Raw genomic sequence first — 24,128 nt, 5'->3', positions numbered from 1 at the left:
GCTCGGACAGTGCCTTTCACTCCTGAACTTTTCCATCCACTTGATGATGTCCTGAGCCTTTGTTTTCTTCCTGCAATGACTGGCCGACCAGTATTTGGTTCCATCAAACAAGAGCTTCTTTCACTGCCTGCCCGCCTTGGAGGGCTTGGTGTCATTGTTCCAACCGTTCACTTTTCCTCATCGCTTTTGTCTTCTAGCCGTGTTGAGGCTCCTCTAGTTGACCATCTTTTAAGAAAATGTACCTCTTGTTCCTTATAGATGTTTATCAGCAATGTACCAGTGCAAGCTTGATTTACTGGTCTCATGCTGAAATGATCTATCTACTCAAGCAGACTTGCTTTGTGATCAACTATCTCCACAATTGCGACGTGCCTTTGAAGCTGCATCAGAGCGAGGTGCATCGTGTTGGTTAACAATGCTACCTATTGCTGAACATGGGTTTGCCTTAAGCAAGGGGGAGTTTCATGATACCCTGTGTTTAAGATTTGGATAGCAACCTGTTAACTTGCCTCAGACATGTGTTTGTGGTAAACCCTTTTGTGTGGAGCATGCCTTTACTTGCCCCTGTGGCGGGTTTCCATCTATCCGCCACAATGAAGTCAGGGATTTAACTGCAAGTCTGTTGAGTGAAGTGTGCAGTAATGTTGGTGTTGAGCCTGCTCTCCAGCCTCTTGATGGTGAGCCATTGCAATTTGCTACTACCAATAGTGAAGATGGTGCCCGTCTTGATGTTGTTGCCAGGGATTTTTGGGGTTGAAATAGGCAGCGTGCATTTTTCGATGTCAGGGTTTTCAACCCTTTTGCGCATCTTATTTTTGCTCTTAATTGTCCAGATGTTACCAGCTTCATGAACGTGAAAAAAGACGGGCATATGATGAGCATGTTAGAGAGATTGAGAGAGCTTGTTTTTCACCATTGGTGTTTGCAGCTACTGGTGGCATGGGGCCCACTGCTACAACGGTTTTCAGGAAGCTTACTTCAATGTTGGCTGAGAAGCGTAGCATTATTAAAATTACAGCAAATGCTTATTCTGGCTGCGATGTAGGCTTTGCTTTTCATTGTTAAGATCTGCAGTGATGTGTTTGAGGGATCATCGCTCTTCAGTTAGCCGTCCACTGACATCAACCACTAATATTGATCTGGCCTACTCCGAGCGTCGCTTGGAGTCTGGCGGCCTTGCTTGATTGCTGGTATTTCCAGCTGTTCAGCACTTTAACACCTAGTGCTGGGGGTAGTGGCAAGGGCAGTCAATCTATCCCGGGAAAATAAAACAGTGGGCAGAGAGCAGGCATGGGGCGAAGTACATGTGAAAGTACTTAAGTAAAGTACAAGTACTTTGACATTTGTTGAAGTACAAGTACATGACATTGTTTTAAGAGAAGTATTTAAGTAAAGTACAAGTACTTTTGAAAGTATTTAAGTACAAGTCCAAGTACAGATTATATTTACTGTGCTCACAATTGCATTATGGTTGCACCTAATAAAATTGTGAAAATCTGCCATCAGTAAGACAAAATCTTTCAGGAGTAAATACCTTTCCCGCAATGCTAAAGAGTCTCTCAACAGGCACAGAGGAAAATCGTACTCCTAGAATGTTTTTTGCCAACCTTGAAAGCAGAGGATATTTCTTTTGGTTGTCTTATTTGCTGGATTTTGGGCCATTGTAACTGTCAGTTTCAATGTATTCATCCACCTACTTAGTGAGTGTACTTCATTGTTGTTGGCTTTCTGTTCAGGGCATAATCTTTCTTCTTAGCTGCTATAGCTGCCTGATAATCAACTAAATCTTTTAGGCCAAAAGCAGTACAACTATTTCTAAGATCAACAGAAAAATGAATCAAAAGATAGGAAACCTTTTAAATCGGTTTTAGAGCAAATGCAACAAAGTGATTTCATCCAAAAGCTGACTATGTAATGTATTATCTTTGAGCTAATATAGCTACAACTTATTTCACTTGCATATGGACTTCATTGTACTTCAAAGTACTTTAAGTACCTTAAGTACATTACTTAGGACTTAAGTATAAGTACAAGTACATTACATTTGTACAAAAAGTATTTAAGTATAAGTACAAGTACTCAAGAAGGTGTACTTAAGTGTCCTTAAGTACAAGTACCAAAGTACTTCGCCCCATGCCTGGCAGAGAGGCAAACTCTGCCCAATCCTGGGATGATGGTATAGTGCAATGGCGGATCCAGGATGGGGCATTTGGGGCAAGTCCCCCCCTTCACCTTGTGGAAGAGTGGCCAGCCATACTTGTGATTAAAATACTAAACTTTATGTCAGGCCAAGATCAGTTTAGCTATACAACTCATGAAAATATGTACATTTTACTAGCATTTATTAAAATTTCACCTGAAGCCGAAGCAAACCAATGTTAAACTAGCTGTTAAATTGTTCCCCAGCACCTTCGTGTGTACTAAGCGCCTCTAAAATTAATTATCGTGTTGCTGTTGTTTAAGACTTTTGGAGCCTTTTAACAGCTTTTAAGGCTTCACAACCATCTTCAAATGCCAAAATGGCAAAAATCATCAGTGAGACACTACTAAGAGGTGATTATTTGCTGGCTCCTGGATCCGCCCCTGAGAATTCCTCTTAGTGGAATAAACACTGTTGTACATTAAAACTTCTTGCCCCCCTGGCAATGCTTCCTAGATCCGCCTATGTAGTGTTGCCATGAAAAGCAGTTATAATCTATGGCAATCTTCGCTGAAATGCATCCGCAGATCCGTGACTGTTTCAATGTATATGTGTGCCAAGCTGTACTGGTCTCATGAATCAGGGCGCAGATAGGAGACAGGCCCGTAGCCAGGGATTTTGAAAGGGGGGTTCTTTTTGACCAAAAGTGGACCTTTACTTGCATGATGATTAATAAAGGTACTGAGACTGGGTGTGCAAAGCACACCCAATCTAGGGGGGTCTGGGGGCATGCCCCCCCAGAAAATTTTTGAAAATTGGAATCTGGAGATTGAAACTGGTGGCATTTTCTGACTATTTTCTATATATAACTTATACTGCATATGGCTAACTATATTACAATATATAGTCATAAAGGAGTAGTTATAGCCACAATACGTGCTTCAAATTTCATAGAAATAATAAATAGCAGGGCCGTAGCCAGACTTTTATCTGGGTAAGCTCTTTTAGAAGAAAAGTAGACCTTTTTATATGACATGTTTCAGATTATATTATGGTGTGCGCACCCAGCATGCTGAAACTAGGGGGTCTGGGAGCATGCCTCCCCAGGAAATTTTTTGAAAATAGGTACTAAAAGGTTGAATTTAGTGGCATTTCAGTCAATAAATAACATTTTTTTAGGTAAGCTGAAGACCAGCTGTATGGATGATATCTGGAAAAATATCTCTATACTGCTACTGTATACCATCTGCACATGCATGTATCTATATTGGAATGTCACAGTGAATAAGAATGGGAAAGATTGAGCACTCTGCCATGATCAACAGGGGCAGTGGAGCAGAACAAAGGGTGTCTTAAACAATGAAATTTACACATTGCATGGAGTTGAAGTATGGGTGCTATTCGTGGGTTCTGTATGGAGAGGCTTTTCTACCAAAATCTTATATTTTAATGAAAGCTCGGTTTAGACAATCTACATGTAAATTAAGTAGCTTTTAAAAGAAAATGTAATCGTGACTGTTCTATTAGAGTGGTTGTTCTATTAGAGTGGTTGACTGCTCTATTAGAGTATCTCGATCTTGCATTGCATATAATACAAGCACTGAATAAGTTACTTGGAGCACTTAATTTAGCTTCTTATTAGTGCTATCTAGTAAACTGTAGCTAATGGACTTTTGCTCCTGAAAATTTGGACTTGTATACGAAAATTGTGGATCTTTTTGGTTAAATTATGGACCTTTATGTTAAAATTGTGGACCTTTTACTGAAATTGTGGACCTTTTTTCCAAGAGGGCGGTTCTTCAGAACCCCCCGAACCCCCCCTGGCTACGGGCCTGGGAGATTACCGGTACACCTGTATAAGTGCATGCGCTGAAAATTAAGGGAGGCGCGCGTTGTTATACGGAAAAATACTTGACCATAATACCTAATTATTCGTTAGTAAAGAGTTTCCTTCCTAATCGTCGAGGTAAACGTCCATCCATCACGATCCCCTCCAACATGTCAGTACCTCAAGGTGCGTAACTGAATGGTTTCAATGGCTTGTGACACGTATGTACACGGCTGATATCACCTACAGCTGACGTGGACGCAATCAAGGAGGCAGAAAGGAAGGCAGCTGATGCGTATAGAGATTAGTCTCGCGTAGCCAGACCCTAGTTCTCCGCACGGCGCTTATAATTTCCAATCGATAAGCGCCGTGCGGAGAAATAGGGTCTGGCTACGCGAGATTATATAGAGATCATGACTTTGATGTACTTCGCAAATTCCACAGTGAGGATTGTGTATTCATTACTCCTGGGAGTGCACCGGTAAAAGGACATGGTGGTGAGTGACAATGGATCGGTCGTGCGAGATCGTGTATGAACGATATCCGCAATGACGAAATTTGATGTCATTGACAAAATGGCCGTGCTAGTATGGGTGCTTCAGAGATTTTAGCACGTAGTATTCGAAATGAATGTTGTCTGTAGTTTTCTACACTTGGAACCATAAGATAATAAAGGTTAGAAGTACTACATGTACCGTAACGATGCAAAATTTGCCTTCCAACAAGGAAAGCAGACCGAAAATTTTAAATTCGGACACAACTAGGCTTATTTGTATACTATATGCCTCACCTTCACCCTTTTTCGAATTTATAAATGCTATCATAGGGAAATACTACCTCGCCCAATACCTCCCTGTACAAAGTCCCCACACTAGCATGGCCATTTTGTTTTGTGACGTCAGAAAACGTCATTGCGGATATCGTCCACTTAGATGTTCGTTGCTGGTAACAAGTTTAATTTAATTTGGGGGTAAAGACCTCTCAGTTACTGAGTATATTGTACATATAGATTGTTCTTAAAGTCTTAAAGATTGTGAGGTACAACATCAGAGGGTATATCCAGATGGTTAAGGGTAAGTAGGAATGAAGGTAAGCATAAGTTCTGGTGGAGACTTGCCAGTATCTCAAGTTATGACCACGTGTACTGGATGTGTTTGGAGCTTCAATGAATCTTATTTCGTGGCTTACTTCAGTTTCCACTGTACTAATAATGCTAGTAGCTGGTGGGAATTAGTAAAATACGGAATAACGGAATTGTGGAATAACGAAATAAGCAAAACTTATCATTTGCAGATTGTACAAATGGTTACATGCTCTATAGCAATCATACTTTATTTACACCTTGCAACAGCTTTGCATGGCGCGCCACGGCGATGGATAGCTAAACAGCAGCTGGGCGAGCATTAAATGGGATGAGCGAGTACACAACCAATCACCCTAGAACGATCTACCTTCGCTAAACTTACTTATCTATACTCCTTAGTTGATATAGCTACAAAACGCCAAGACCTAGTTCTATTCTTGGTTAAACTAGCTGCCCTTCATGTGCATACGACCGAATTTATTAGAGTCACACTAGAGTTCAGTAGGGAAGTCCAGTGGTTGTGTATCTTTAAATGGATTTCAAAACTCTTCAGGTTTGAATCAAGAGTGTAGCTAAGTAAAGTTAGTGAAGGTAGATCGTGCTAGGGTGATTGGTTGTGTGCTCGTCGCATTTAATGCTCGCCGGCTGCTGTTCTATCCATCACTGTGGTGCGCCATGCAGAGCTGTTACAAGGTAAATAAAGCATAATTACTATAGAGCTTATAATATTTGTACAATCTGCAAAAGATTAATTTTGCTTATTTCGTTATTCCGCAATTCCGTTATTCCGTATTCCGTGTTTTACTAATTCCAGTAGCTGGCTTCTTTTAAGGAATTCATGGCTTATAACAGCTTTTGCTCAACTCCGTTCAATGCGCTATGTACGCTGCCATCTTGATAAGTAATTAAATGACGTCATTTAAAATATCGGTTGGTATCGGGCATTTTTAGCTTTACCGATACAAGTCCAATACCGCCAAAATAGGGCCGATACCGTAGCTGTCTGTCAACCCACCACCAATGGCAAAGCACAGTTGCAAATGTTGCTGAAGAAGGTGTAGCAGAAGAATTATCACCTTATAAAGAGTTGTTTACAACAGTTGTACTTCAACAAGATCATGTAGCAGCTGTTACATCTTGTTTTCATGTTTACTGCAGCTGCCAATCTTGTTACAGACAAATTCTTGTGCAAACCTAATGGATTCTAATGCAATGCAAAAGTGACAAAATCAATTGCAAAACTGACAAATTCAATTGCAAACAGGACAAATTCTACTGTAAAGGTGATGAACTGTACTGCAAACGGCAAAGGTGACAAATTCAATTGCAAAAACCTGTCTTTAGTTTGGTAATCATACTAGTTACACTGGCATATCGTGAGAATTCGTTAAAAGCGAAACGAGCAGCTCTATGCTGTAAGTTTCTGAATATCTGTCATGGTGTGTAGAGACCATACTGTGGAGATCATACTATGGATGCATATTATCAAGAGTACATAATTTAATATTATTATGTACTCTTGATATTATTTATGTTCTGATGTAACTGAAGTATGCCTGTGTTCTTAGACATTAGAACATTGTGAATAGTTTAGTGTTGTTACAGTGGTTGTTGGACAATAATCATGATAGTGGCTCATGACAATAATCTTATAGCAGAAATGTCAATATCACCCATCCCTAAAGCCGATAAACAAACCCGATCCAATATGGTGGCATAGATCTTGTCTTTAACAGTTTGCACTCTAAATTTAGTTATAAAGGGACTTTAATCAACAGTTGACATTACATAAGCAGGCGTTGCTAGGATATTACTAGAGCATGTTAATTGTGCTAAAATGAGCATAGTAGACAGGTCAACCTGTATATTCTACAATAAATGTAGCAATAACTATGCCCAAATATGTGCTTAAAAGACAGAAGAAAAAAAAACTTGAGTCCAGTACATAGTCCAGTCCACCAGTCCAGTCCAGTGATTGTATACAACTATCTGTCATTGGGCCTTACGTGAATTTGAAGAGTTCAAATGAATGAACATTCAAATGTAGGTTGAACTGTTTGAACTATACTAGTTAGATAATAATACAGTTGACTCAGAGGAGGGCAACACGTTTTAAGTGCTACGTAAAATTATTGCTTTAATTGCATACTTCCACTCGGTATTTCATGTGAGCATCAATAGACCCAGTACAAATTGGTGGAGTTGAATGGGGTTTACTAGATAATCGAATCGGGTTTAGTGTAAGTTTTAAGATGCAGGGCAGGACTTGGCAAGGGGAGGGGCACAAACAGACAAGTTGGTGGTTAGGGAGAGCTAGATCCTCGTGTTAGTTGCTGCATTTTTGAAGCAGCAAATAATACACCTCTTAGTAGTATCTCACTGTTGATTTTTACCATTTTGGCCTTTGCGAAGTCTTTATAAAGCTGTTTAAAAGGCTCTGAATGTGTTTAAAAACAGCAATCTGATAATTATTTTTAGGCGCTTAGTAAGCACAAAGGTGCTGGATGACAATTTCATAGCTGGTTCACTTTAGTTTCAGGTGAATTCGTAATAAATGCTAGTAAAATGCATATTTTTGTGAGTTTTATAAGCTGATCTTGGCTTGGCATAAAGTTTAGTATTTTAATCAGAAGTATGGCTCCTCCACAAGGTGGGGGGGGGGGGGATTTACCCCAAATGCCCCATCCTGGATCCATTCCATAAATCATTTAAAGCATTGCCTTACTCGTGCTATATGAAAAATAAAGTACTCGGCACTTGGCCTCGATGCTAATAAAGCACTCGGCTTCACATCATGTTTTATTAGCATCTCATCCATGCACCTCATGCTTTATTTTTCATGTAGCACTTGCGGCAATGCTCCTGAAGAACAGGAGTTACCACACAACGTTTATTGCTGCTTTGTATGATATGCAAAGGACTAACATGATATACATGACATTGTTAATATTGCCTTAAACCAAAGGGTGTTTAAAAAACCATCTCAATGGCGGTGTAGCTTTACCATACACTAGGACTAGTAATTAACGTGTGTTGCACGAATTATTAGCAGCCTGAATGCACACAAACTAGTTTAACAAAGTAATTCATGCGTAGTTCACCACAGTTTGGCATAGTAGACGTTCATCGCGTATTTGGCATCACAACCCACAATTGATTCTATTGTGACACATGGGTGAAGTGTTTCTTTGATAACTCCAGGACTTGTCCGTTTACATTAACAAACGTAACAGTAATGTTACCTTCTCCCACCCATCATTCTAAATAACACCCTATTGCAAAAATCACCGTAGTTTCGCTGGGGTTGGGTGGGGCTAGGCACTTAAAACAATTTCTATACTAGTGACTGACAATAAGTATAGTGCTAAACTTCACAGTTTACTGGAACAAATGCTGTATTTTATAATGATGTGGGGGAAGCTAGACTTGTGGTATTTTGACACTTATGTGCTGATGGCTTAGTGGTGGTCACATGCCATGCCTAATTTAAACTGTGGGGTTTTTAAGGTTTCCATGTTGTGCCAGCCACTAGTCTCAACAGACCATATTCCAAATGACGTCACGAAATAAAATGGCTGAGCTATTTGGGGTATTCTAACAATTTCGAGTGAGAGTTCCAATGAGGCTTAATAAAATTCAAATCACTATTCAATCCTGGAAGAAGATATTGACCTAAAACTAACAGGTACAGTTATAAGGATATAAAATCTATTCTATAATGCCGGGTTAGAATTTTTTAGCTGATTTTCAAAGTTTGGAAGAAATATTATTGTTTCTTTGCTGTAATAACTAAACCAGGTAGTTTCATCTCGATATTTTATTTGCTAGCCTCTATATCAATCTTTGAAATCTCAATCACCATTGGTGAATGGTGATAATACTCGAAAATAAAAGATTCCCCCAAATAGAAAATTCGTGTGGCGTCATTTGGAATACGGTCTACTGTAAACTGTATTTGAAATTGCTGAGTCAGTATAACTGTGTGTGTTACAAACAAACTTGTGAGACACCAATGCATTTGTTAACTTATAATCCTGTATACAGGAACCAGTTCTATTTAAAAGTTTGAAACATTCGTGAACTTTAGTTAAAGTTAATGAATGTTCGAACCCTGACAATCCAAGTTCATTTGTGCCCTATAGTCTGACATTAGGTAGTCTTGTATGTCTTGCTAGCTATGTTACGCTAATTCTATTGTATTTATATAGAATGGTGATGTGTTTATAATCTTGCAAATAGTTGAATAGTTACCACAATATATAGGGTTGTTTATCAGTTAGTTCAGCATCTATTTTGCTATAGGATGCAAAATCAGATGCATGGCTTTCATCATGTAACCAATAATTAATTCCCACGATTGATTTCGGCTTGAGTTTTTATAAAAGAAATTGGTGGTACTTCTCCCACATCAAGGCCATGGCTTAACTTAAATGTACCATGGCCAGCCAGGGTTTATAAGATATGTGCCGGAAATTTGCCAATGAAGATAGATCTACATGTGAGATATGTAACACACTCACCTAATAGGTGAAAGAACTACAGAGCACTTATCCCGTTTGTTTTACATACTGGTTTCTGATGATCGATCGTGGTTTTAAAAGCGTGGGCTAATAGCTTTCAGAACGATATTATTCATGCGTCATGTATTGATTCTGTAATAACCTCAGCATTCCTAATGTTAACTTCAACCACAACCCACTTTGAATAGTGTTGCCCTGATGATTGGTTGAATAATTGGCAACAGCCGATATTAGCTATTATCGGTATCGGTAACGAAGTGGAAATAATTAGCTGATTAGCCAAAACCCACAATCAATCAATACAGACAGTAGCATGTGACAGTAAAGAAAGTGGTGAACGTAGGGGTGACCGGTAAAACCTTTATTTGTTGTAACTGTTTTAGGTTTGTTTGTCTGCAAAACCTATGTGTTTGAGCAACTGGTTTAGCTGTTTTATAACCACTTCCATGAAAGGGGTTAGTAGTAAAGTTGTAGCAGACCTTGTATTGTAGACTCGGCTGTCCCAATTTATTACATTATCTGCAATGTACACACAAAGTTTAGGTGATCTTCTGTCCTCCACTCTGATCTGAAGAATTGAAGAATATCAGTTATAATATTGGCATATCGGTTACAGGAATGGGCAAATAATCGGTATCGGTATATGTGAAAATATGCAGATCGGTGCAACACTACTTTTGAAGCCATAAACTGCCTACTACTGTAGGGTTGAACTCCATTATGATTTCGAGGTTTAACCTGGCTTCAACCTTACATATCCTTGTGGTTCATCTTGCTGTAGTGTATTGCTAATCTTTCTTATTTCACTTGGCTCAATTGGCAACCTGTGAAGCTTGTTTAGACCCTGTCACTTTAATCAGGTTGAACCCACATTCAACCTGTTCATAAAAGAAACAATTTCACAATAACCAGAAGTACATTAAATATTATGCAAACATGAAAACTATTTAATATAGCACTAGCATGTACACTTCAAGGAAATTGAATGCTTTTTAATGCACAAACCTCATAGTTCATACATGAATATTAAAGTACATGATTAATATTCATTGATTGTTCAAAGTTTTCTAAACTGTCACATCATCAGGTAGAGGATTCCATAGCCTTATCGTTCTGGGAAAAAAGGGATTTTTGAAGATTGAATTCTTGATCGTAAATGAATAAATTTATTCTGACCACGAGTAAAAGTATGGAGCAGAGCGTAGAAAAATGTGAGGTACTGTAGTGTTGCCACAATATGTGACCAGATTTTACAGAACCGAACCAAATCGCACATCAGGCAAAATCAAACTAACACCACCAGTGGATAGCTACACTATCGTACTACAAGTTTTGACCCTCAGCACTACTCAAATTACACGAGGCTAGTTTTAATAGACGTCTTTTCTGGGTGGTGTAGAGTGCCCAAATGGCGGTTTCAGGCCTTGTGAAGGACCTGGCTTGGCAAGAATCAGTGGTTTACTGGTGGACAGCCTTATAATGTTGGCCAGACGTGTTCTCTGTAGATTTTGCTACATATCAGCCACTAAGGAGCCAGCACAGCCCTGTAATCTTGTGTCTGGACTCCAATCGTGGTCTGCCTCCATTTTGAGGCCTATCTTTTGCCCTCCCCGCCACCCCCCAGCCTCCACCCCTTTGTGAGCACTCGTGATACTACTTCGCTTGTCTAACTGCTCAGATTTTCTATCTTATTTGGCGGGAAACTGTACAAGCAGCTACAAGTACTGGAAGTGGCTTGAAAGGTAACAGATTGATGCATCTTTTGTGTAAATTTCATACGCGTGCTTGCTATCCTTGGAGAGTTATGCTGGCTTCAATTCTTTAAAACCGTTTATCTCGAAACTTCTAATGTGCGATTTGGATCGTTTTTCCAAAATCCAGTCACATATGTGACCGGATCTTGGAAAACCTACCTTTTGGGCACAAGCTAACTTTTTGGGAAAACTCAAATGAAAATTTCAACAATATTTTTTAAATTAATTTTTTTGCACATTTGGATAAAGCAACTATTAAACCTTCTTGCTGTGAAGTTTCACACCCATAGCTTCTTTTTCTTAGGAGATATGGATGATTATATCAGACCATGTAGTAATTTCACATGCGTGGGACAACAAGTAACTTACAAATTAGGTGATTTGTTCAGGTGCTGGAATGGCTAAAACTTAGTCTTAGACAATGATACATGGCATTTAGTTGCATAAAAGTACCAAGAATACTTCATTAAACTATCAGAAATGTCTTTTAAAGTATTTTAGATGGTAGGAATGGAATTATTAGTAAACAAAGTGATTTGTCACCATTTGTCACCCTTAATCACGCACAGAACTCAATACATTTCAATAAAAATTAGTTTGTAATGTACAGGACAGAAAATCGCCCATATCTCAGGAATGCTTAAAGATATTAAGCTGAAATTTTAACACAAGATAGATGAGCACCTAGTACCTCATTTAAGCTATAATACAGAAAAATGACCCATGTGCCAAAAAGGTAGGTTTTCCAAGATCAGGTCACATATATTGATACATCGTATTATCGATGTATCAAGGTGGTGATATGATATAATCAATCAGTTATGGTTGTGTGATAGTAGTGCTGCTTAGTATAATGATGTGGGGGAGGCCAGACATATGGTACTTTTGGCATTTTATGTGTTAATGGTTTAGTAGTCACAAGCCAACCTCAAATAAACTGTAAGGTTTTGAGGTTTACTATGTAGTACCAGCCACTTGTCTACAACTATATAGCAGTAGTTAAAACCTGGTTACCATGAGTAAAATTTACTTGTGGTATACATTCAACTAAAGTTTTAACTTACAATGAGGAGTATGTACTTGCAGTTAGTTCTGTATCGTGATATATGTTCATATCGTGACAGAAACCTTATGAGATAGAGTTTCTATATTGTGGCAACACTAGTGTGAGGGATGTCAACAATATCATTATAAAACTTTTAAAGAACATAATTAAGGAGGACCGATTTCTGCGTAGTTGGAGAGATGGCCGCTTAAATGTGATGAAAATTTACTGAAAACAAATTTGACCACTCTGCTTTGGACCATTTTAACTTGATGGATGTGACTCTGAGACCAAATGATAGAAGCATATCAACAATTGGGTGGATATATGTTATGCTGTGGCTTATAGATGTTGCGAACAATGATAGAGGTTCCTTTGAAGAAATGATACTGAGTTCGCTTTGCCAGTAATTCTAGAGATATGATCAGACCATGATAAATTTTGTAAGATATGCCAGGTATTTGGCTGACTTTGTTGTCTGACTGGTTGATCTTATAGTGATAGATAGTAGGTGACATTTTTGTTAGTCATCCTTAGGTGCTCACATTTAACGAAAGTTAAATGGCATTTGCCATGTGGCAATCCACTGAGCTAGTTTATCTATGTCTTTTTATAACACCTGCTGGTCAGAATACCTCTAAACATCAAAACGTCATCTGCATATAGCTTGAGTGTGGAGTAGTAAATTACAGAAGGTAAGTCATTGATGAATAACAAAATGAGAGGGGACCAAGCACTGAGCCCTGTGGTTAACTGGAAATAACTAGGGATTGTGCACTGAAACTGTTACCAATATCAACCACTGCTTCTGTTGAAATATTTATTGAATGAGTAACAAATCATGCTGCATCTTGTGCGTCATTGATCACTTTCCTTTGGGGAGAGCTATGTCTATAGGTTAGCTACCTGTTCAGTGTTCAAGATCTTTCGATGACACTGATCTGAATTTACATCATATGATGACCAGAATCATTTTGCCCCCAATGTGGGTGCTGTCCTTGGAAAAAATGGTGGAGCAGCATGTTTGGAGGAACAACTAGCCTGCATCTTGGTGCCATTGCTCACTAGTGCCTGCTTGTAGACATGGGACTTGCACTAGTTACATAGCTCAAGTCGTTTGTCATGGAACAACTGTTGATTGCAGTACAAGACGAAAAACAACTAGCGATATCCAACAATAGTTTTGATGGTAAAGTGCTTGCAATTACTGTCATGGTTGATGGTCGCTTGAGTAAACCATACAATTGAAATCAGGTGTTGCTGTTATGTTTGGAGCAGATACTAAGAAGTTGCTGATCATTGGGATTTGCAACAAATATTGTGTGCTCAGTAAGTGGCATAGAAACTCCTTCAAAGGAATATAACTGCTGATTTATGACAGATTTTTCTGTTATAACTTTCCACAGTGTTTATACACAGCTTCTTCTTTAATCAGCTAATTTCCGTTGACAATCAGCCAATTTCCGGTCAATATTGCATATTGATTGGTTAATTTTATTGTTTCAACATTGTGGCTGGATAAATCAGATTTACACTACTGCTGTGGATCAGCCTTACAAAGGCAGTAATATTTATTAAGCTGTTTGTTTATGGTTTGTGGCCATAAGCCTTTACCTCAAGCCAAAACACTGAGGTTTGAAAACCAGCCTTGTGCTTGTCAGTTATGAATGTTCAAAATGTGTTTGACACTCTTACCGCCACAACCGCCTTATTTCAGTTTCAATATATAAACGCCAATACCATCACATTGTAAACATTCTGTAACTTCATTTGAGCGTTTTAGTAGCCCCTGCATTTATCTTGTAGTGGGCACGCCCTCAAGTGAACGGGAATAAGGATAACCGGTCTCTCGCGCACTATTGTGCAGTTAGATGATGCAATCGCATACTTTTGGAATGTCGATAACAAGCATTGTAGACGATTCTTTGAAGTGATAATGGTACACTAATAAAGAGAAACAGCATGGAGAGGGATAATATAGGTTGAAATGGCATGCTGTTACTTTTGTATTAGAGATGGACCGATACCACTTTTTACCGATATTTCCGATACGAGTATTTGTGCTGAAATTATTTGCCGATACCGATACCGATACTATACATTGAAGCCTAGACAAGTTTATTATAGAAATTTCATTGTTGTGATAGCTACATAGCTAGCTATTAAAATATCACAGTAATTGATTGATCTCAGTTCAGTCAAGTTTTAAAATATTCATTGTATAACAGCTAAACATGATAAACATCATCATGATGGTAGATTACTAATTTCTTGATTCGAGGTAGTTTTCTTGTAAGCTTATTGATAAGGCAATTAATTTCGTGGGCGGCCGATAATTGTACAATGCTTGTTGCAGCTTTTCAACCAAACCTTTTCATGAAAAAGCAAGCCAAGCAGTCATAAACTTATTTCTTGAGGAACAACTGCATTACCATTTAATTACAAAGAATTCACGTGTTCTAATATATTAGAATACACATGGAGCAATTGCAGCTTGGAAAAGAGCAACAAAGGCTTTGTTCACTACTTTGTTAGCTCAACTAAGTTACTGATTAGCTCAACTAAGTTATTAGCTACTGGAAACTTAGCTTAGAGATGGTTAAATAAAAATGGTGAGTGTCTACTGTGGTATCTGTACCTTGTATTACCGATACCGATCCGATACCGATACCACTGGTATCGGCATCGATACCGATACTGGTATCGGTATCGGTCCACCTTTATTTTGTATACCTCGAAACAGTGACCTTGTGCCTATATGTACATGTGCACTTGCTCAAATGCCGGAAAACCAGACTTAAAGATAATCGTTTCAACTGTAAACAGGTTAGCAATGCTTATTGTGTTATTATAAACAGTGATAGCCGGTAAAGTTGCAAAATTCACGTTTGGTTTCACTTAGATTGATTTTTGCATTTTAAAGTTACATAATGGCTTTGTGGTTGCTCTTGTATAAACAGCAATTCGATATTCGGATTCCTTGTTCTATAGCAAGTAAATTGATATATAGTTTATAGCATTATATGGTAAATTGTGTAAATTATGGCAGTTTAGAAGCAGTAGATTGGAGTCTCTACAAATTTGGTGGTGAGGGGGTTAAAACCATGTTATCCAGTGTTACCTTTGACTTGTGGGATGCATGAAGTTTCATTTCACAGCTTAAGTGCTTGATTAGAAACAGTGTGTTACATTTTTTTATGACACGGTTACATTACTTTTGGCATGAGTAAATCTGTGGTACCAGTACATTTTTATGTTTTGGCAGGACAAAATCTATGGTGTAGTGGCAGTTTGATAGTACCTGTACACTCAAAAAAAATTACCGGGAGCCCTGTATTATCATTGTACTGTACGTATTCTTTTCTATTCACATGGCTATGCAATGAACAGAACCTGTTATGCGAAGCAAGCCAACCTGATTTTACGGATATCAAACTTTTGAATACATATATATAATAGTTATACGGGCACAATGTGGAGTCTATGAAATTTATAAACCCGAAGGCACGGGCTGTAGCGCACGAGCAAAGCAAGGGCGCTACTAAGGGCCTGAGGGTTTATAAATTTCATAGACTCCATGCCCGTATAACTGCTTTAGACTCTATTTCACATTACATTCAGATTACTTACCTCATCCATGGCTGATTCTGCTGTAGGCTCGGCAACAGCGGCTAGTTTTCTTGCGATAATACTAGCGGTATGGCAACTATGCGTCCTCACGTGACAAAATAGTAGTGCTCGTTAAATCACTGCATGTGAACAATGCATAGCGATTGGATAAACCTAGATTTTGAGCATGTGTTATATTGTGCCTGAAGGCGTGGAGTATATTAGAATACAAGGTGGAGTATATGAGATTTATTACCCACCCAAAACAGCCTAAATAGAGTCTAAGTGTAATTGTATTTTTGAACTGTACTCCAAAGAAATTTCAGTGTATTTGCACAAATAATTCACCAGTTGCATTGATTTAAGTAAATCTCTGTCACCAACTTTCAAGGAAACCACAAAGAACACAAAACCACAACAAAGAGGTGTTGAGACATTGTGGCTTTTAAACTTCATACTTGGTATAGAATACTCTTTCTGTGCTTATGTTGTAAAAATATTACAAAAGCTATTCTAGAAGTTGCATGGTGGATCTGTAATCAAAAGAACATTTTGGCAGACTGGTTGGCCAGAGTGATGACAAGGGCTAGTGATTTCAGGCAGCATGTTTTTCATGTAAAACTCTTTGAGCCTCTAGTGCTCCAGAAATTATCTACATGTATGCATTCAACTATGATGGGTGTATAGGATGACGAAGGAGTTTTAGGTGGGAAGCGAATACATACAGTATCTTAGTATACAGTGTTAGCAAGTTTTACACTAGAAGGTTTGTTTAGTTGTAGTATTGTGTTGTTGTCATGCATGTGAGTATGTAGACTTCACTCCTCTATGCTCAGTTAGCATCTTCCCTGTGTATGAATTGTACTTCAAAAGATCACCAGAGCTTTCATTGTGTGAGTGTGGTGAATTAAAACGTTTCAGACTGGGTATGTTTCTTGGCTATAGGTCCATTGGTGTGTGGAACTTGGAATATAGCTGGTACATGTGAAGTACCATATAGTGGGAAACTTTCGAAAAATTTGATTCAAGCTATACCACGAGTGACACCACAAGTCAAAAGCGCTGAAAAAAAAATCATTGAGTGAAGTGATAGCAAATATCTAGAAGGGCTGCCAACTAGGGCTGAGCGATACTGCCATTTTAGTATCATGATTGATACTAAACCCACTTTTCATGATACTGAATAGTTCACGATACTTACAAACAAGTCATTCATAGCTGGTGCTACATCAAGACACACGGTAGTGTGTCGTGCGGCCCAAGAAGCCGGCGCGCCACATCCGTGAGTATATTGACAGGAAGAACGAAAACGTCATTTTCACACCTTTGTATCTCGGTGATCATTTATCCCAAATTTGCTACACAGTTGCCCGCCAGCCAAGGTAGTCTACATTCCAAATTTGAAGGAAATCGCTCAAGCCATTTCTGAGATACGAGCTGCCAAAGTTTCGTTTTTTTTTTTCTTCGTTTTTTTTTTCTTCGTCTTTTCGCACACTTGCAAAAATTGATATGACAAGCAAACGCGTACTCCGATTGCCTTGAAATTTGGCACACAGAAAGGGAGTCCAAAGGCGAATCCTAGCATCAAATTTGGTACAAATCCGATGAATACTTCAGGAGTTATGACCGATTATTCGCGTAAAACAAGATCGATTTGTTGTCACGCCTACAGGGTAAACCGCTTCATGGATTGAGTTGAAAATTGCTATGTAGATGGAGTAACCATCGTAGGAGTGCCTTTTGGTGGTTTGAAAGGAATCGAGATAAAGACCACGGAGATATGACACAAAACCCAACCTGTGTCACAATTACGCGATCGATTTTTATGAATAAAAAAGTATTAGTTTTCACGCCTACTAGGCAAACCGCTTAGAGCAATGAGCTGAAAATCGGTGTATAGCTGGAATAATCTTCATAGAAAGTCCTTGCAGTAGTACAGAAGAATCGGATTACAAACCACTGAGTTATGATTCGAAAGCCAACTCCGTGTAGCAAATGCGAGATCGAGATACTCTAATAGAACAGTCACCCTAATAGAGCATTCGGCTTAATTTATTTATTCCATTATAGAATTTTATAGCATCACAAGTTATTCTGTAGAGAATTCAGCTGCAAACAGTTAATCTTATAGACAGTTCAGCAAGAAGACAGTCACCATGTGGAGAGTTAAGCAAATATATCACTATAGAGATTTAGAACATTACAAGTCACACTGAATAAAGTTCAGCTATAAACAAGTCATGCACTGTGTAGAGAATTCAGCTACAATTAAGTCACTCTCTAGAGAATTCAGTTACACAGAATTCAGCTACACACAAGTCACTGTGGAGAGAGTTCAGCTACAAACAAATTACCCTTTAGAGTGATCAGCTACAAACAAAACACTTTGCAGGGTGTTCAGCTGCAACAAATCAACCTTTAGAGCGATCAGCAATGAACAAATCAACACAAATCTACCTGTAGAGAGATAAGCTAGAAACAAATCACCCTGTAGAGAGTTCAGCTACAAAAAATCACCCTGTAGAGACATCAGCTAGAAACTAGACACAATGTAAGGAGTTCAGCTACAAGCAAATCACCCTGTAGAGAGTTCAGCTAAAACAAATCAACCTGCAGAGAGATCAGCTACAAACAAATCACCTTATAGAGAGTTCAGCTACAAACAGATTACATGTAGAGAGATCGGCTACAAACAAATCAACCTGCAGAGAGATCAGCTACACACAAATCAACTTGTAGAGAGATCAGCTACAAACAAATCACCCTGTAGAGAGATCAGCTAGAAACTAGACACAATGTAAGGAGTTCAGCTACAAGCAAATCACCGTGTAGAGAGTTCAGCTACAAACAAACCAACCTGTAGAGCGATCAGCTAGAAACAAATCACCCTGAAGAGAGGTCAGCTACAAAAAATCACCTTGTAGAGAAATCAACTACAAACAAAACACTTTGCAGAGAGTTCAGCTACAAACAAATCAACCGTTAGAGCGATCGGCAACAAACAAATCAACCTGTAGAGAGATAAGCTAGAAACAAATCACCCTGTAGAGAGTTCAGCTAAAACAAATCAATCTGCAGAGAGATCAGCTACGTACAAATCACCTTATAGATAGTTCAGCTACAAACAAATTACCTTGTAGAGAGATCGGCTACAAACAAATCAACCTGCAGAGAGATCAGCTACACACAAATCAACTTGTAGAGAGATCAGCTACAAACAAATCACCCTGTAGAGAGATCAGCTAGAAACTAGACACAATGTAAGGAGTTCAGCTACAAGCAAATCACCGTGTAGAGAGTTCAGCTACAAACAAACCAACCTGTAGAGCGATCAGCTAGAAACAAATCACCCTGAAGAGAGGTAAGCTACAAAAAATCACCTTGTAGAGAAATCAACTACAAACAAAACACTTTGCAGAGAGTTCAGCTACAAACAAATCAACCTTTAGAGCGATCAGCAACAAACAAATCAACCTGTAGAGAGATAAGCTAGAAACAAATCACCCTGTAGAGAGTTCAGCTAAAACAAATCAATCTGCAGAGAGATCAGCTACGTACAAATCACCTTATAGATAGTTCAGCTACAAACAAATTACCTTGTAGAGAGATCGGCTACAAACAAATCACCCTGCTGAGAGAACAGCTACACACATATCAACTTGTATAGAGATCAGCTACAAACAAATCACCCTGTAGAGAGATCAGCTACAAACTAGACACAAAGTAAGGAGTTCAGCTACAAGCAAATTACCCTGTAGAGAGTTCATCTACAAACAAATCAACCTTTAGAGCAATCAGCTAGAAACAAATCACCCTGAAGAGAGGTCAGCTACAAAAAAATCACCCTGTAGAGAGATCAGCTACAAACAAATTGCCCTGTAGAGAGATCGGCTACAAACAAATCAACCTGCAGAGAGATCAGCTATACACAAATCAACTTGTAGAGAGTTCAGCTACAAACAAATTACCCTGTAGAGAGATCGGCTACAAACAAATCAGCCTGTAGAGAGTTCAGCTAAAACAAATCAACCTGCAGAGAGATCAACTACAAACAAATCACCTTATAGAGAGTTCAGCTACAAACAAATTACCCTATAGAGAGATCGGCTACAAACAAATCAACCTGCAGAGAGATCAGCTACACACAAATCAACTTGTAGAGAGATCAGCTACACCCTGTAGAGAGATCAGCTAGAAACTACACACACTGTAAGGAGTTCAGCTACAAATAAATCACCCTGTAGAGAGTTCAGCTAAAACAAATCAACCTGCAGAGAGATCAGCTACAAACAAATCACCTTTTAGACAGTTCAGCTACAAACAAATTACCTTGTAGAGAGATCGGCTACAAACAAATCAACCTGCAGAGAGATCAGCTACACACAATTCAACTTGTAGAGAGATCAGCTACAAACAAATCACCCTGTAGAGAGATCAGCTAGAAACTAGACACAATGTAAGGAGTTCAGCTACAAGCAAATCACCGTGTAGAGAGTTCAGCTACAAACAAACCAACCTGTAGAGCGATCAGCTAGAAATAAATCACCCTGAAGAAAGGTCTGCTACAAAAAATTACCCTGTAGAGATATCAGCTAGAAACAAATCACCCTGAAGAGCGGTCAGCTACAAAAAATCACCTTGTAGAGAGATCAACTACAAACAAAACATTTTGCAGAGAGTTCAGTTACAAACAAATCAACCTTTAGAGCGATCAGCAACGAACAAATCAACCTGTAGAGAGATCGTCTAGAAACAAATCAACCTGCAGAGTGATCAGCTACAAACAAATCAGCTTGTAGAGAGATCAGTTACACACAAATCAACCTGTACAGAGATAAGCTAAAAACAAATCAGAGTTCAGCTAAAACAAATCAATCTGCAGAGAGATTAGCTACATACAAATCACCTTATAGATAGTTCAACTACAAACAAATTATCTTGTAGAGAGATCAGCTACAAACAAATCACCCTGCAGAGAGATCAGCTACACACAAATCAACTTGTATAGAGATCAGCTACAAACAAATCACCCTGTAGAGAGATCAGCTAGAAACTACACACAATGTAAGGAGTTCAGCTACAAACAAATTACCCTGTAGAGAGATCAGCTAGAAACTACACACAATGTAAGGAGTTCAGCTACCAACAAATCACCCTGTAGAGAGATCAGCTACAAACTAGACACAAAGTAAGGAGTTCAGCTACAAGCAAATTACCCTGTAGAGAGTTCATCTACAAGCAAATCAACCTGCAGAGCAATCAGCTAGAAACAAATCACCCTGAAGAGAGGTCAGCTACAAAAAAATCGCCCTGTAGAGAGATCAGCTAGAAACAAATCGCCCTGAAGAGAGGTCAGCTACAAACAAAACACTTTGCAGAGAATTCAGCTACAAACAAATCAGCTTGTAGAGAGATCAGTTACACACAAATCAACCTGTAGAGAGATAAGCTAGAAACAAATCACCCTGTAGAGAGTTCAGCTACAAGCAAAACACCCTGTAGAGAGTTCAGCAACAAAGAAACCACCATGTAGAGAGTTCAGCTGCAAACAAATCACCTTATAGAGAGTTCAGCTACAAACAAATCACCCTGTAGAGAGATCAGCTAGAAACTACACACAATGTAAGGAGTTCAGCTACCAACAAATCACCCTGTAGAGAGATCAGTTACAAACTAGACACAAAGTAAGGAGTTCAGCTACAAGCAAGTTACCCTGTAGAGAGTTCATCTACAAGCAAATCAACCTGCAGAGCAATCAGCTAGAAACAAATCACCCTGAAGAGAGGTCAGCTACAAAAATATCGCCCTGTAGAGAGATCAGCTAGAAACAAATCACCCTGAAGACAGGTCAGCTACAAACAAAACACTTTGCAGAGAATTCAGCTACAAACAAATCAGCTTGTAGAGAGATCAGTTACACACAAATCAACCTGTAGAGAGATAAGCTAGAAACAAATCACCCTGTAGAGAGTTCAGCTACAAGCAAAACACCCTGTAGAGAGTTCAGCAACAAAGAAACCACCATGTAGTGAGCTCAGCTGCAAACAAATCACCTTATAGAGAGTTCAGCTACAAACAAATCACCCTGTAGAGAGATCAGCTAGAAACTAGACACAATGTAAGGAGTTCAGCTACAAGCAAATCACCGTGTAGAGAGTTCAGCTACAAACAAATCAACCTGCAGTGAGATCACCTACAAAAAAGTACCTTGTACAGAGTTCAGCTACAAACAAATTACCCTATAGAGAGATCGGCTACAAACAAATCAACCTGTAGAAAGATCAGCTACACATAAAATCAACTTGTAGAGAGATCAGCTACAAACAAATCACCCTGTAGAGAGATTAGCTAGAAACTGGACACAATGTAAGGAGTTCAGCTACAAGTAAATCACCCTGTAGAGAGTTCAGCTAAAACAAATCAACCTGCAGAGAGATCAGCTACAAATAAATCATTTTATAGACAGTTCAGCTACAAACAAATTACCTTGTAGAGAGATCGGCTGCAAATTAATCAACCTGCAGAGAGATCAGCTACACACAAATCAACTTGTAGAGAGATCAGCTACAAACAAATCACCCTGTAGAGAGATCAGCTAGAAACTAGATACAATGCAAGGAGTTCAGCTACAAGCAAAATCACCCTTTAGTGAGTTCAGCTACAAACAAATCAACCTGCAGTGAGATCACCCACAAAAACGCACTTGTACAGAGTTCAGTTACAAACAAATTACCCTGTAGAGAGATCAGGTAGAAGAATTCACCTTGTAGAGAGTTCAGCAACAAAGAAACCACCATGTAGAGAGTTCAGCTGCAAACAAATCACCCAGTAGAAAGATCAGCTAGAAGAAGTTACCTTGTAGAGAGTTCAGTTACAAAGAAACCATCATATAGAGAGTTCAGCTACAAAGAAATTACCCCGTAGAGAGTTCAGCTAGAAGAAGTCACCTTGTAAAGAGTTCAGCTACAAAGAAACCACCTGTACAGAATTCAACTACAAACAAATCACCCTGTATAGAGGTCAGCTAGAAGAAGTTACCTTGTAGATAGTTCAGCTACAACAATTCACCCTGTAGAAAGATCAGCTAGAAGAAGTCACCTTGTAGAGTGTTCATTTACAAAGAAACCATCATGTAGAGAGTTCAGCTGCAAACGAATCACTCTGTAGATAGTTCAGCTACAAAGAAACCGCCATGTAGAGAGTTCAGCCTCATACAAACCGCCTTGTAGAGAATTCAACTACAACAAATCACCCTGTAGAGAGTTCAGCTACAAAGAAACCATCATGTAGGGAGTTCAGCTACAAAGAAACCACCATGTAGAGAGTTTAGCTGCAAACAAATCACCTGTAGAGAGTTCAGTCAGAAACAAATCACCCCGTAGAGAGATCAGCTGGACGAAGTCACCTTGTAGAGAGTTCAGCTACAAAGAAACCATCATGTAGAGAGTTCAGCTGCAAACAAATCACCCTGCAGAGAGTTCAGCTACAAAAAATTCACCCTGTAGAGAGTTCAGCTAGACGAAGTCACCTTATAGAGAGTTCAGCTACAAAGAAACCATCATGTAGAGAGTTCGGCTACAAAGACACCACCATGTAGAGAGTTTAGCTGCAAACAAATCACCTGTAGAGAGTTCAGCTAGAAACAAAATACCCTGTAGAGAGACCAGCTAGAAGAGGTTACCTTGTAGAGAGTTCAGCTACAAAGAAACCATCCTGTATATAGTTCAGCTACATTTCAAGTCACCCAGTAGAGAGATCAGCTGCAAAAAAATATCTTGTGGGGAATAATGAGCATGTAATAAATATATGTATATAATTTGTATAATTACTAATAAAATCAAAAATAATTGAAGTACTAAAATTCTTCTTTAAGTTCTTTTCTTCTTCCTGTAGTAAAGAAAAAAACACATGGGTTAAAAAAGCCCCAAAGCCAGCCATAGGCCAGCTTTGCAGTATACAAATACAAAAAGAAGTGATATCTAATCAAAAACAGCCAAGCTGTAAAAAATGGTGCGGCCCCCAACAAGGCCATGGTGAAAAAAGATGTGAAATCCAAGGTGGCGGCCAAGAAATGGCTGTGATGGTAGGTTAATGGTAAAAATTTTAATAACGACAATTCAGGTGAATTTTGTGCTACTTGGTCTTGGC

The 24,128-nt window shown here is 38.9% G+C and overlaps 1 protein-coding gene across 1 annotated transcript in view; it reads left to right on the top strand.

The window, feature by feature from the left end:
* Positions 1-4,065: 4,065 nt before the first annotated feature.
* The window catches only part of LOC136240910 (uncharacterized), a 64,531-nt gene continuing 44,468 nt past the window's right edge, over positions 4,066-24,128 (top strand). Inside the window, exons 1-3 of the mRNA XM_066031976.1 lie at positions 4,066-4,154; positions 4,218-4,273; positions 4,381-4,465. Coding sequence (XP_065888048.1) covers positions 4,139-4,154; positions 4,218-4,273; positions 4,381-4,465 — 157 coding nt within the window. The 5' untranslated portion in view covers positions 4,066-4,138. The remainder of the gene's footprint in view (positions 4,155-4,217; positions 4,274-4,380; positions 4,466-24,128) is intronic.

This window comes from Dysidea avara, chromosome 12 (assembly GCF_963678975.1).
Source record: "Dysidea avara chromosome 12, odDysAvar1.4, whole genome shotgun sequence".
NCBI lineage: Eukaryota > Metazoa > Porifera > Demospongiae > Dictyoceratida > Dysideidae > Dysidea > Dysidea avara.
This window is presented reverse-complemented; position numbering and strand designations above follow the sequence as displayed.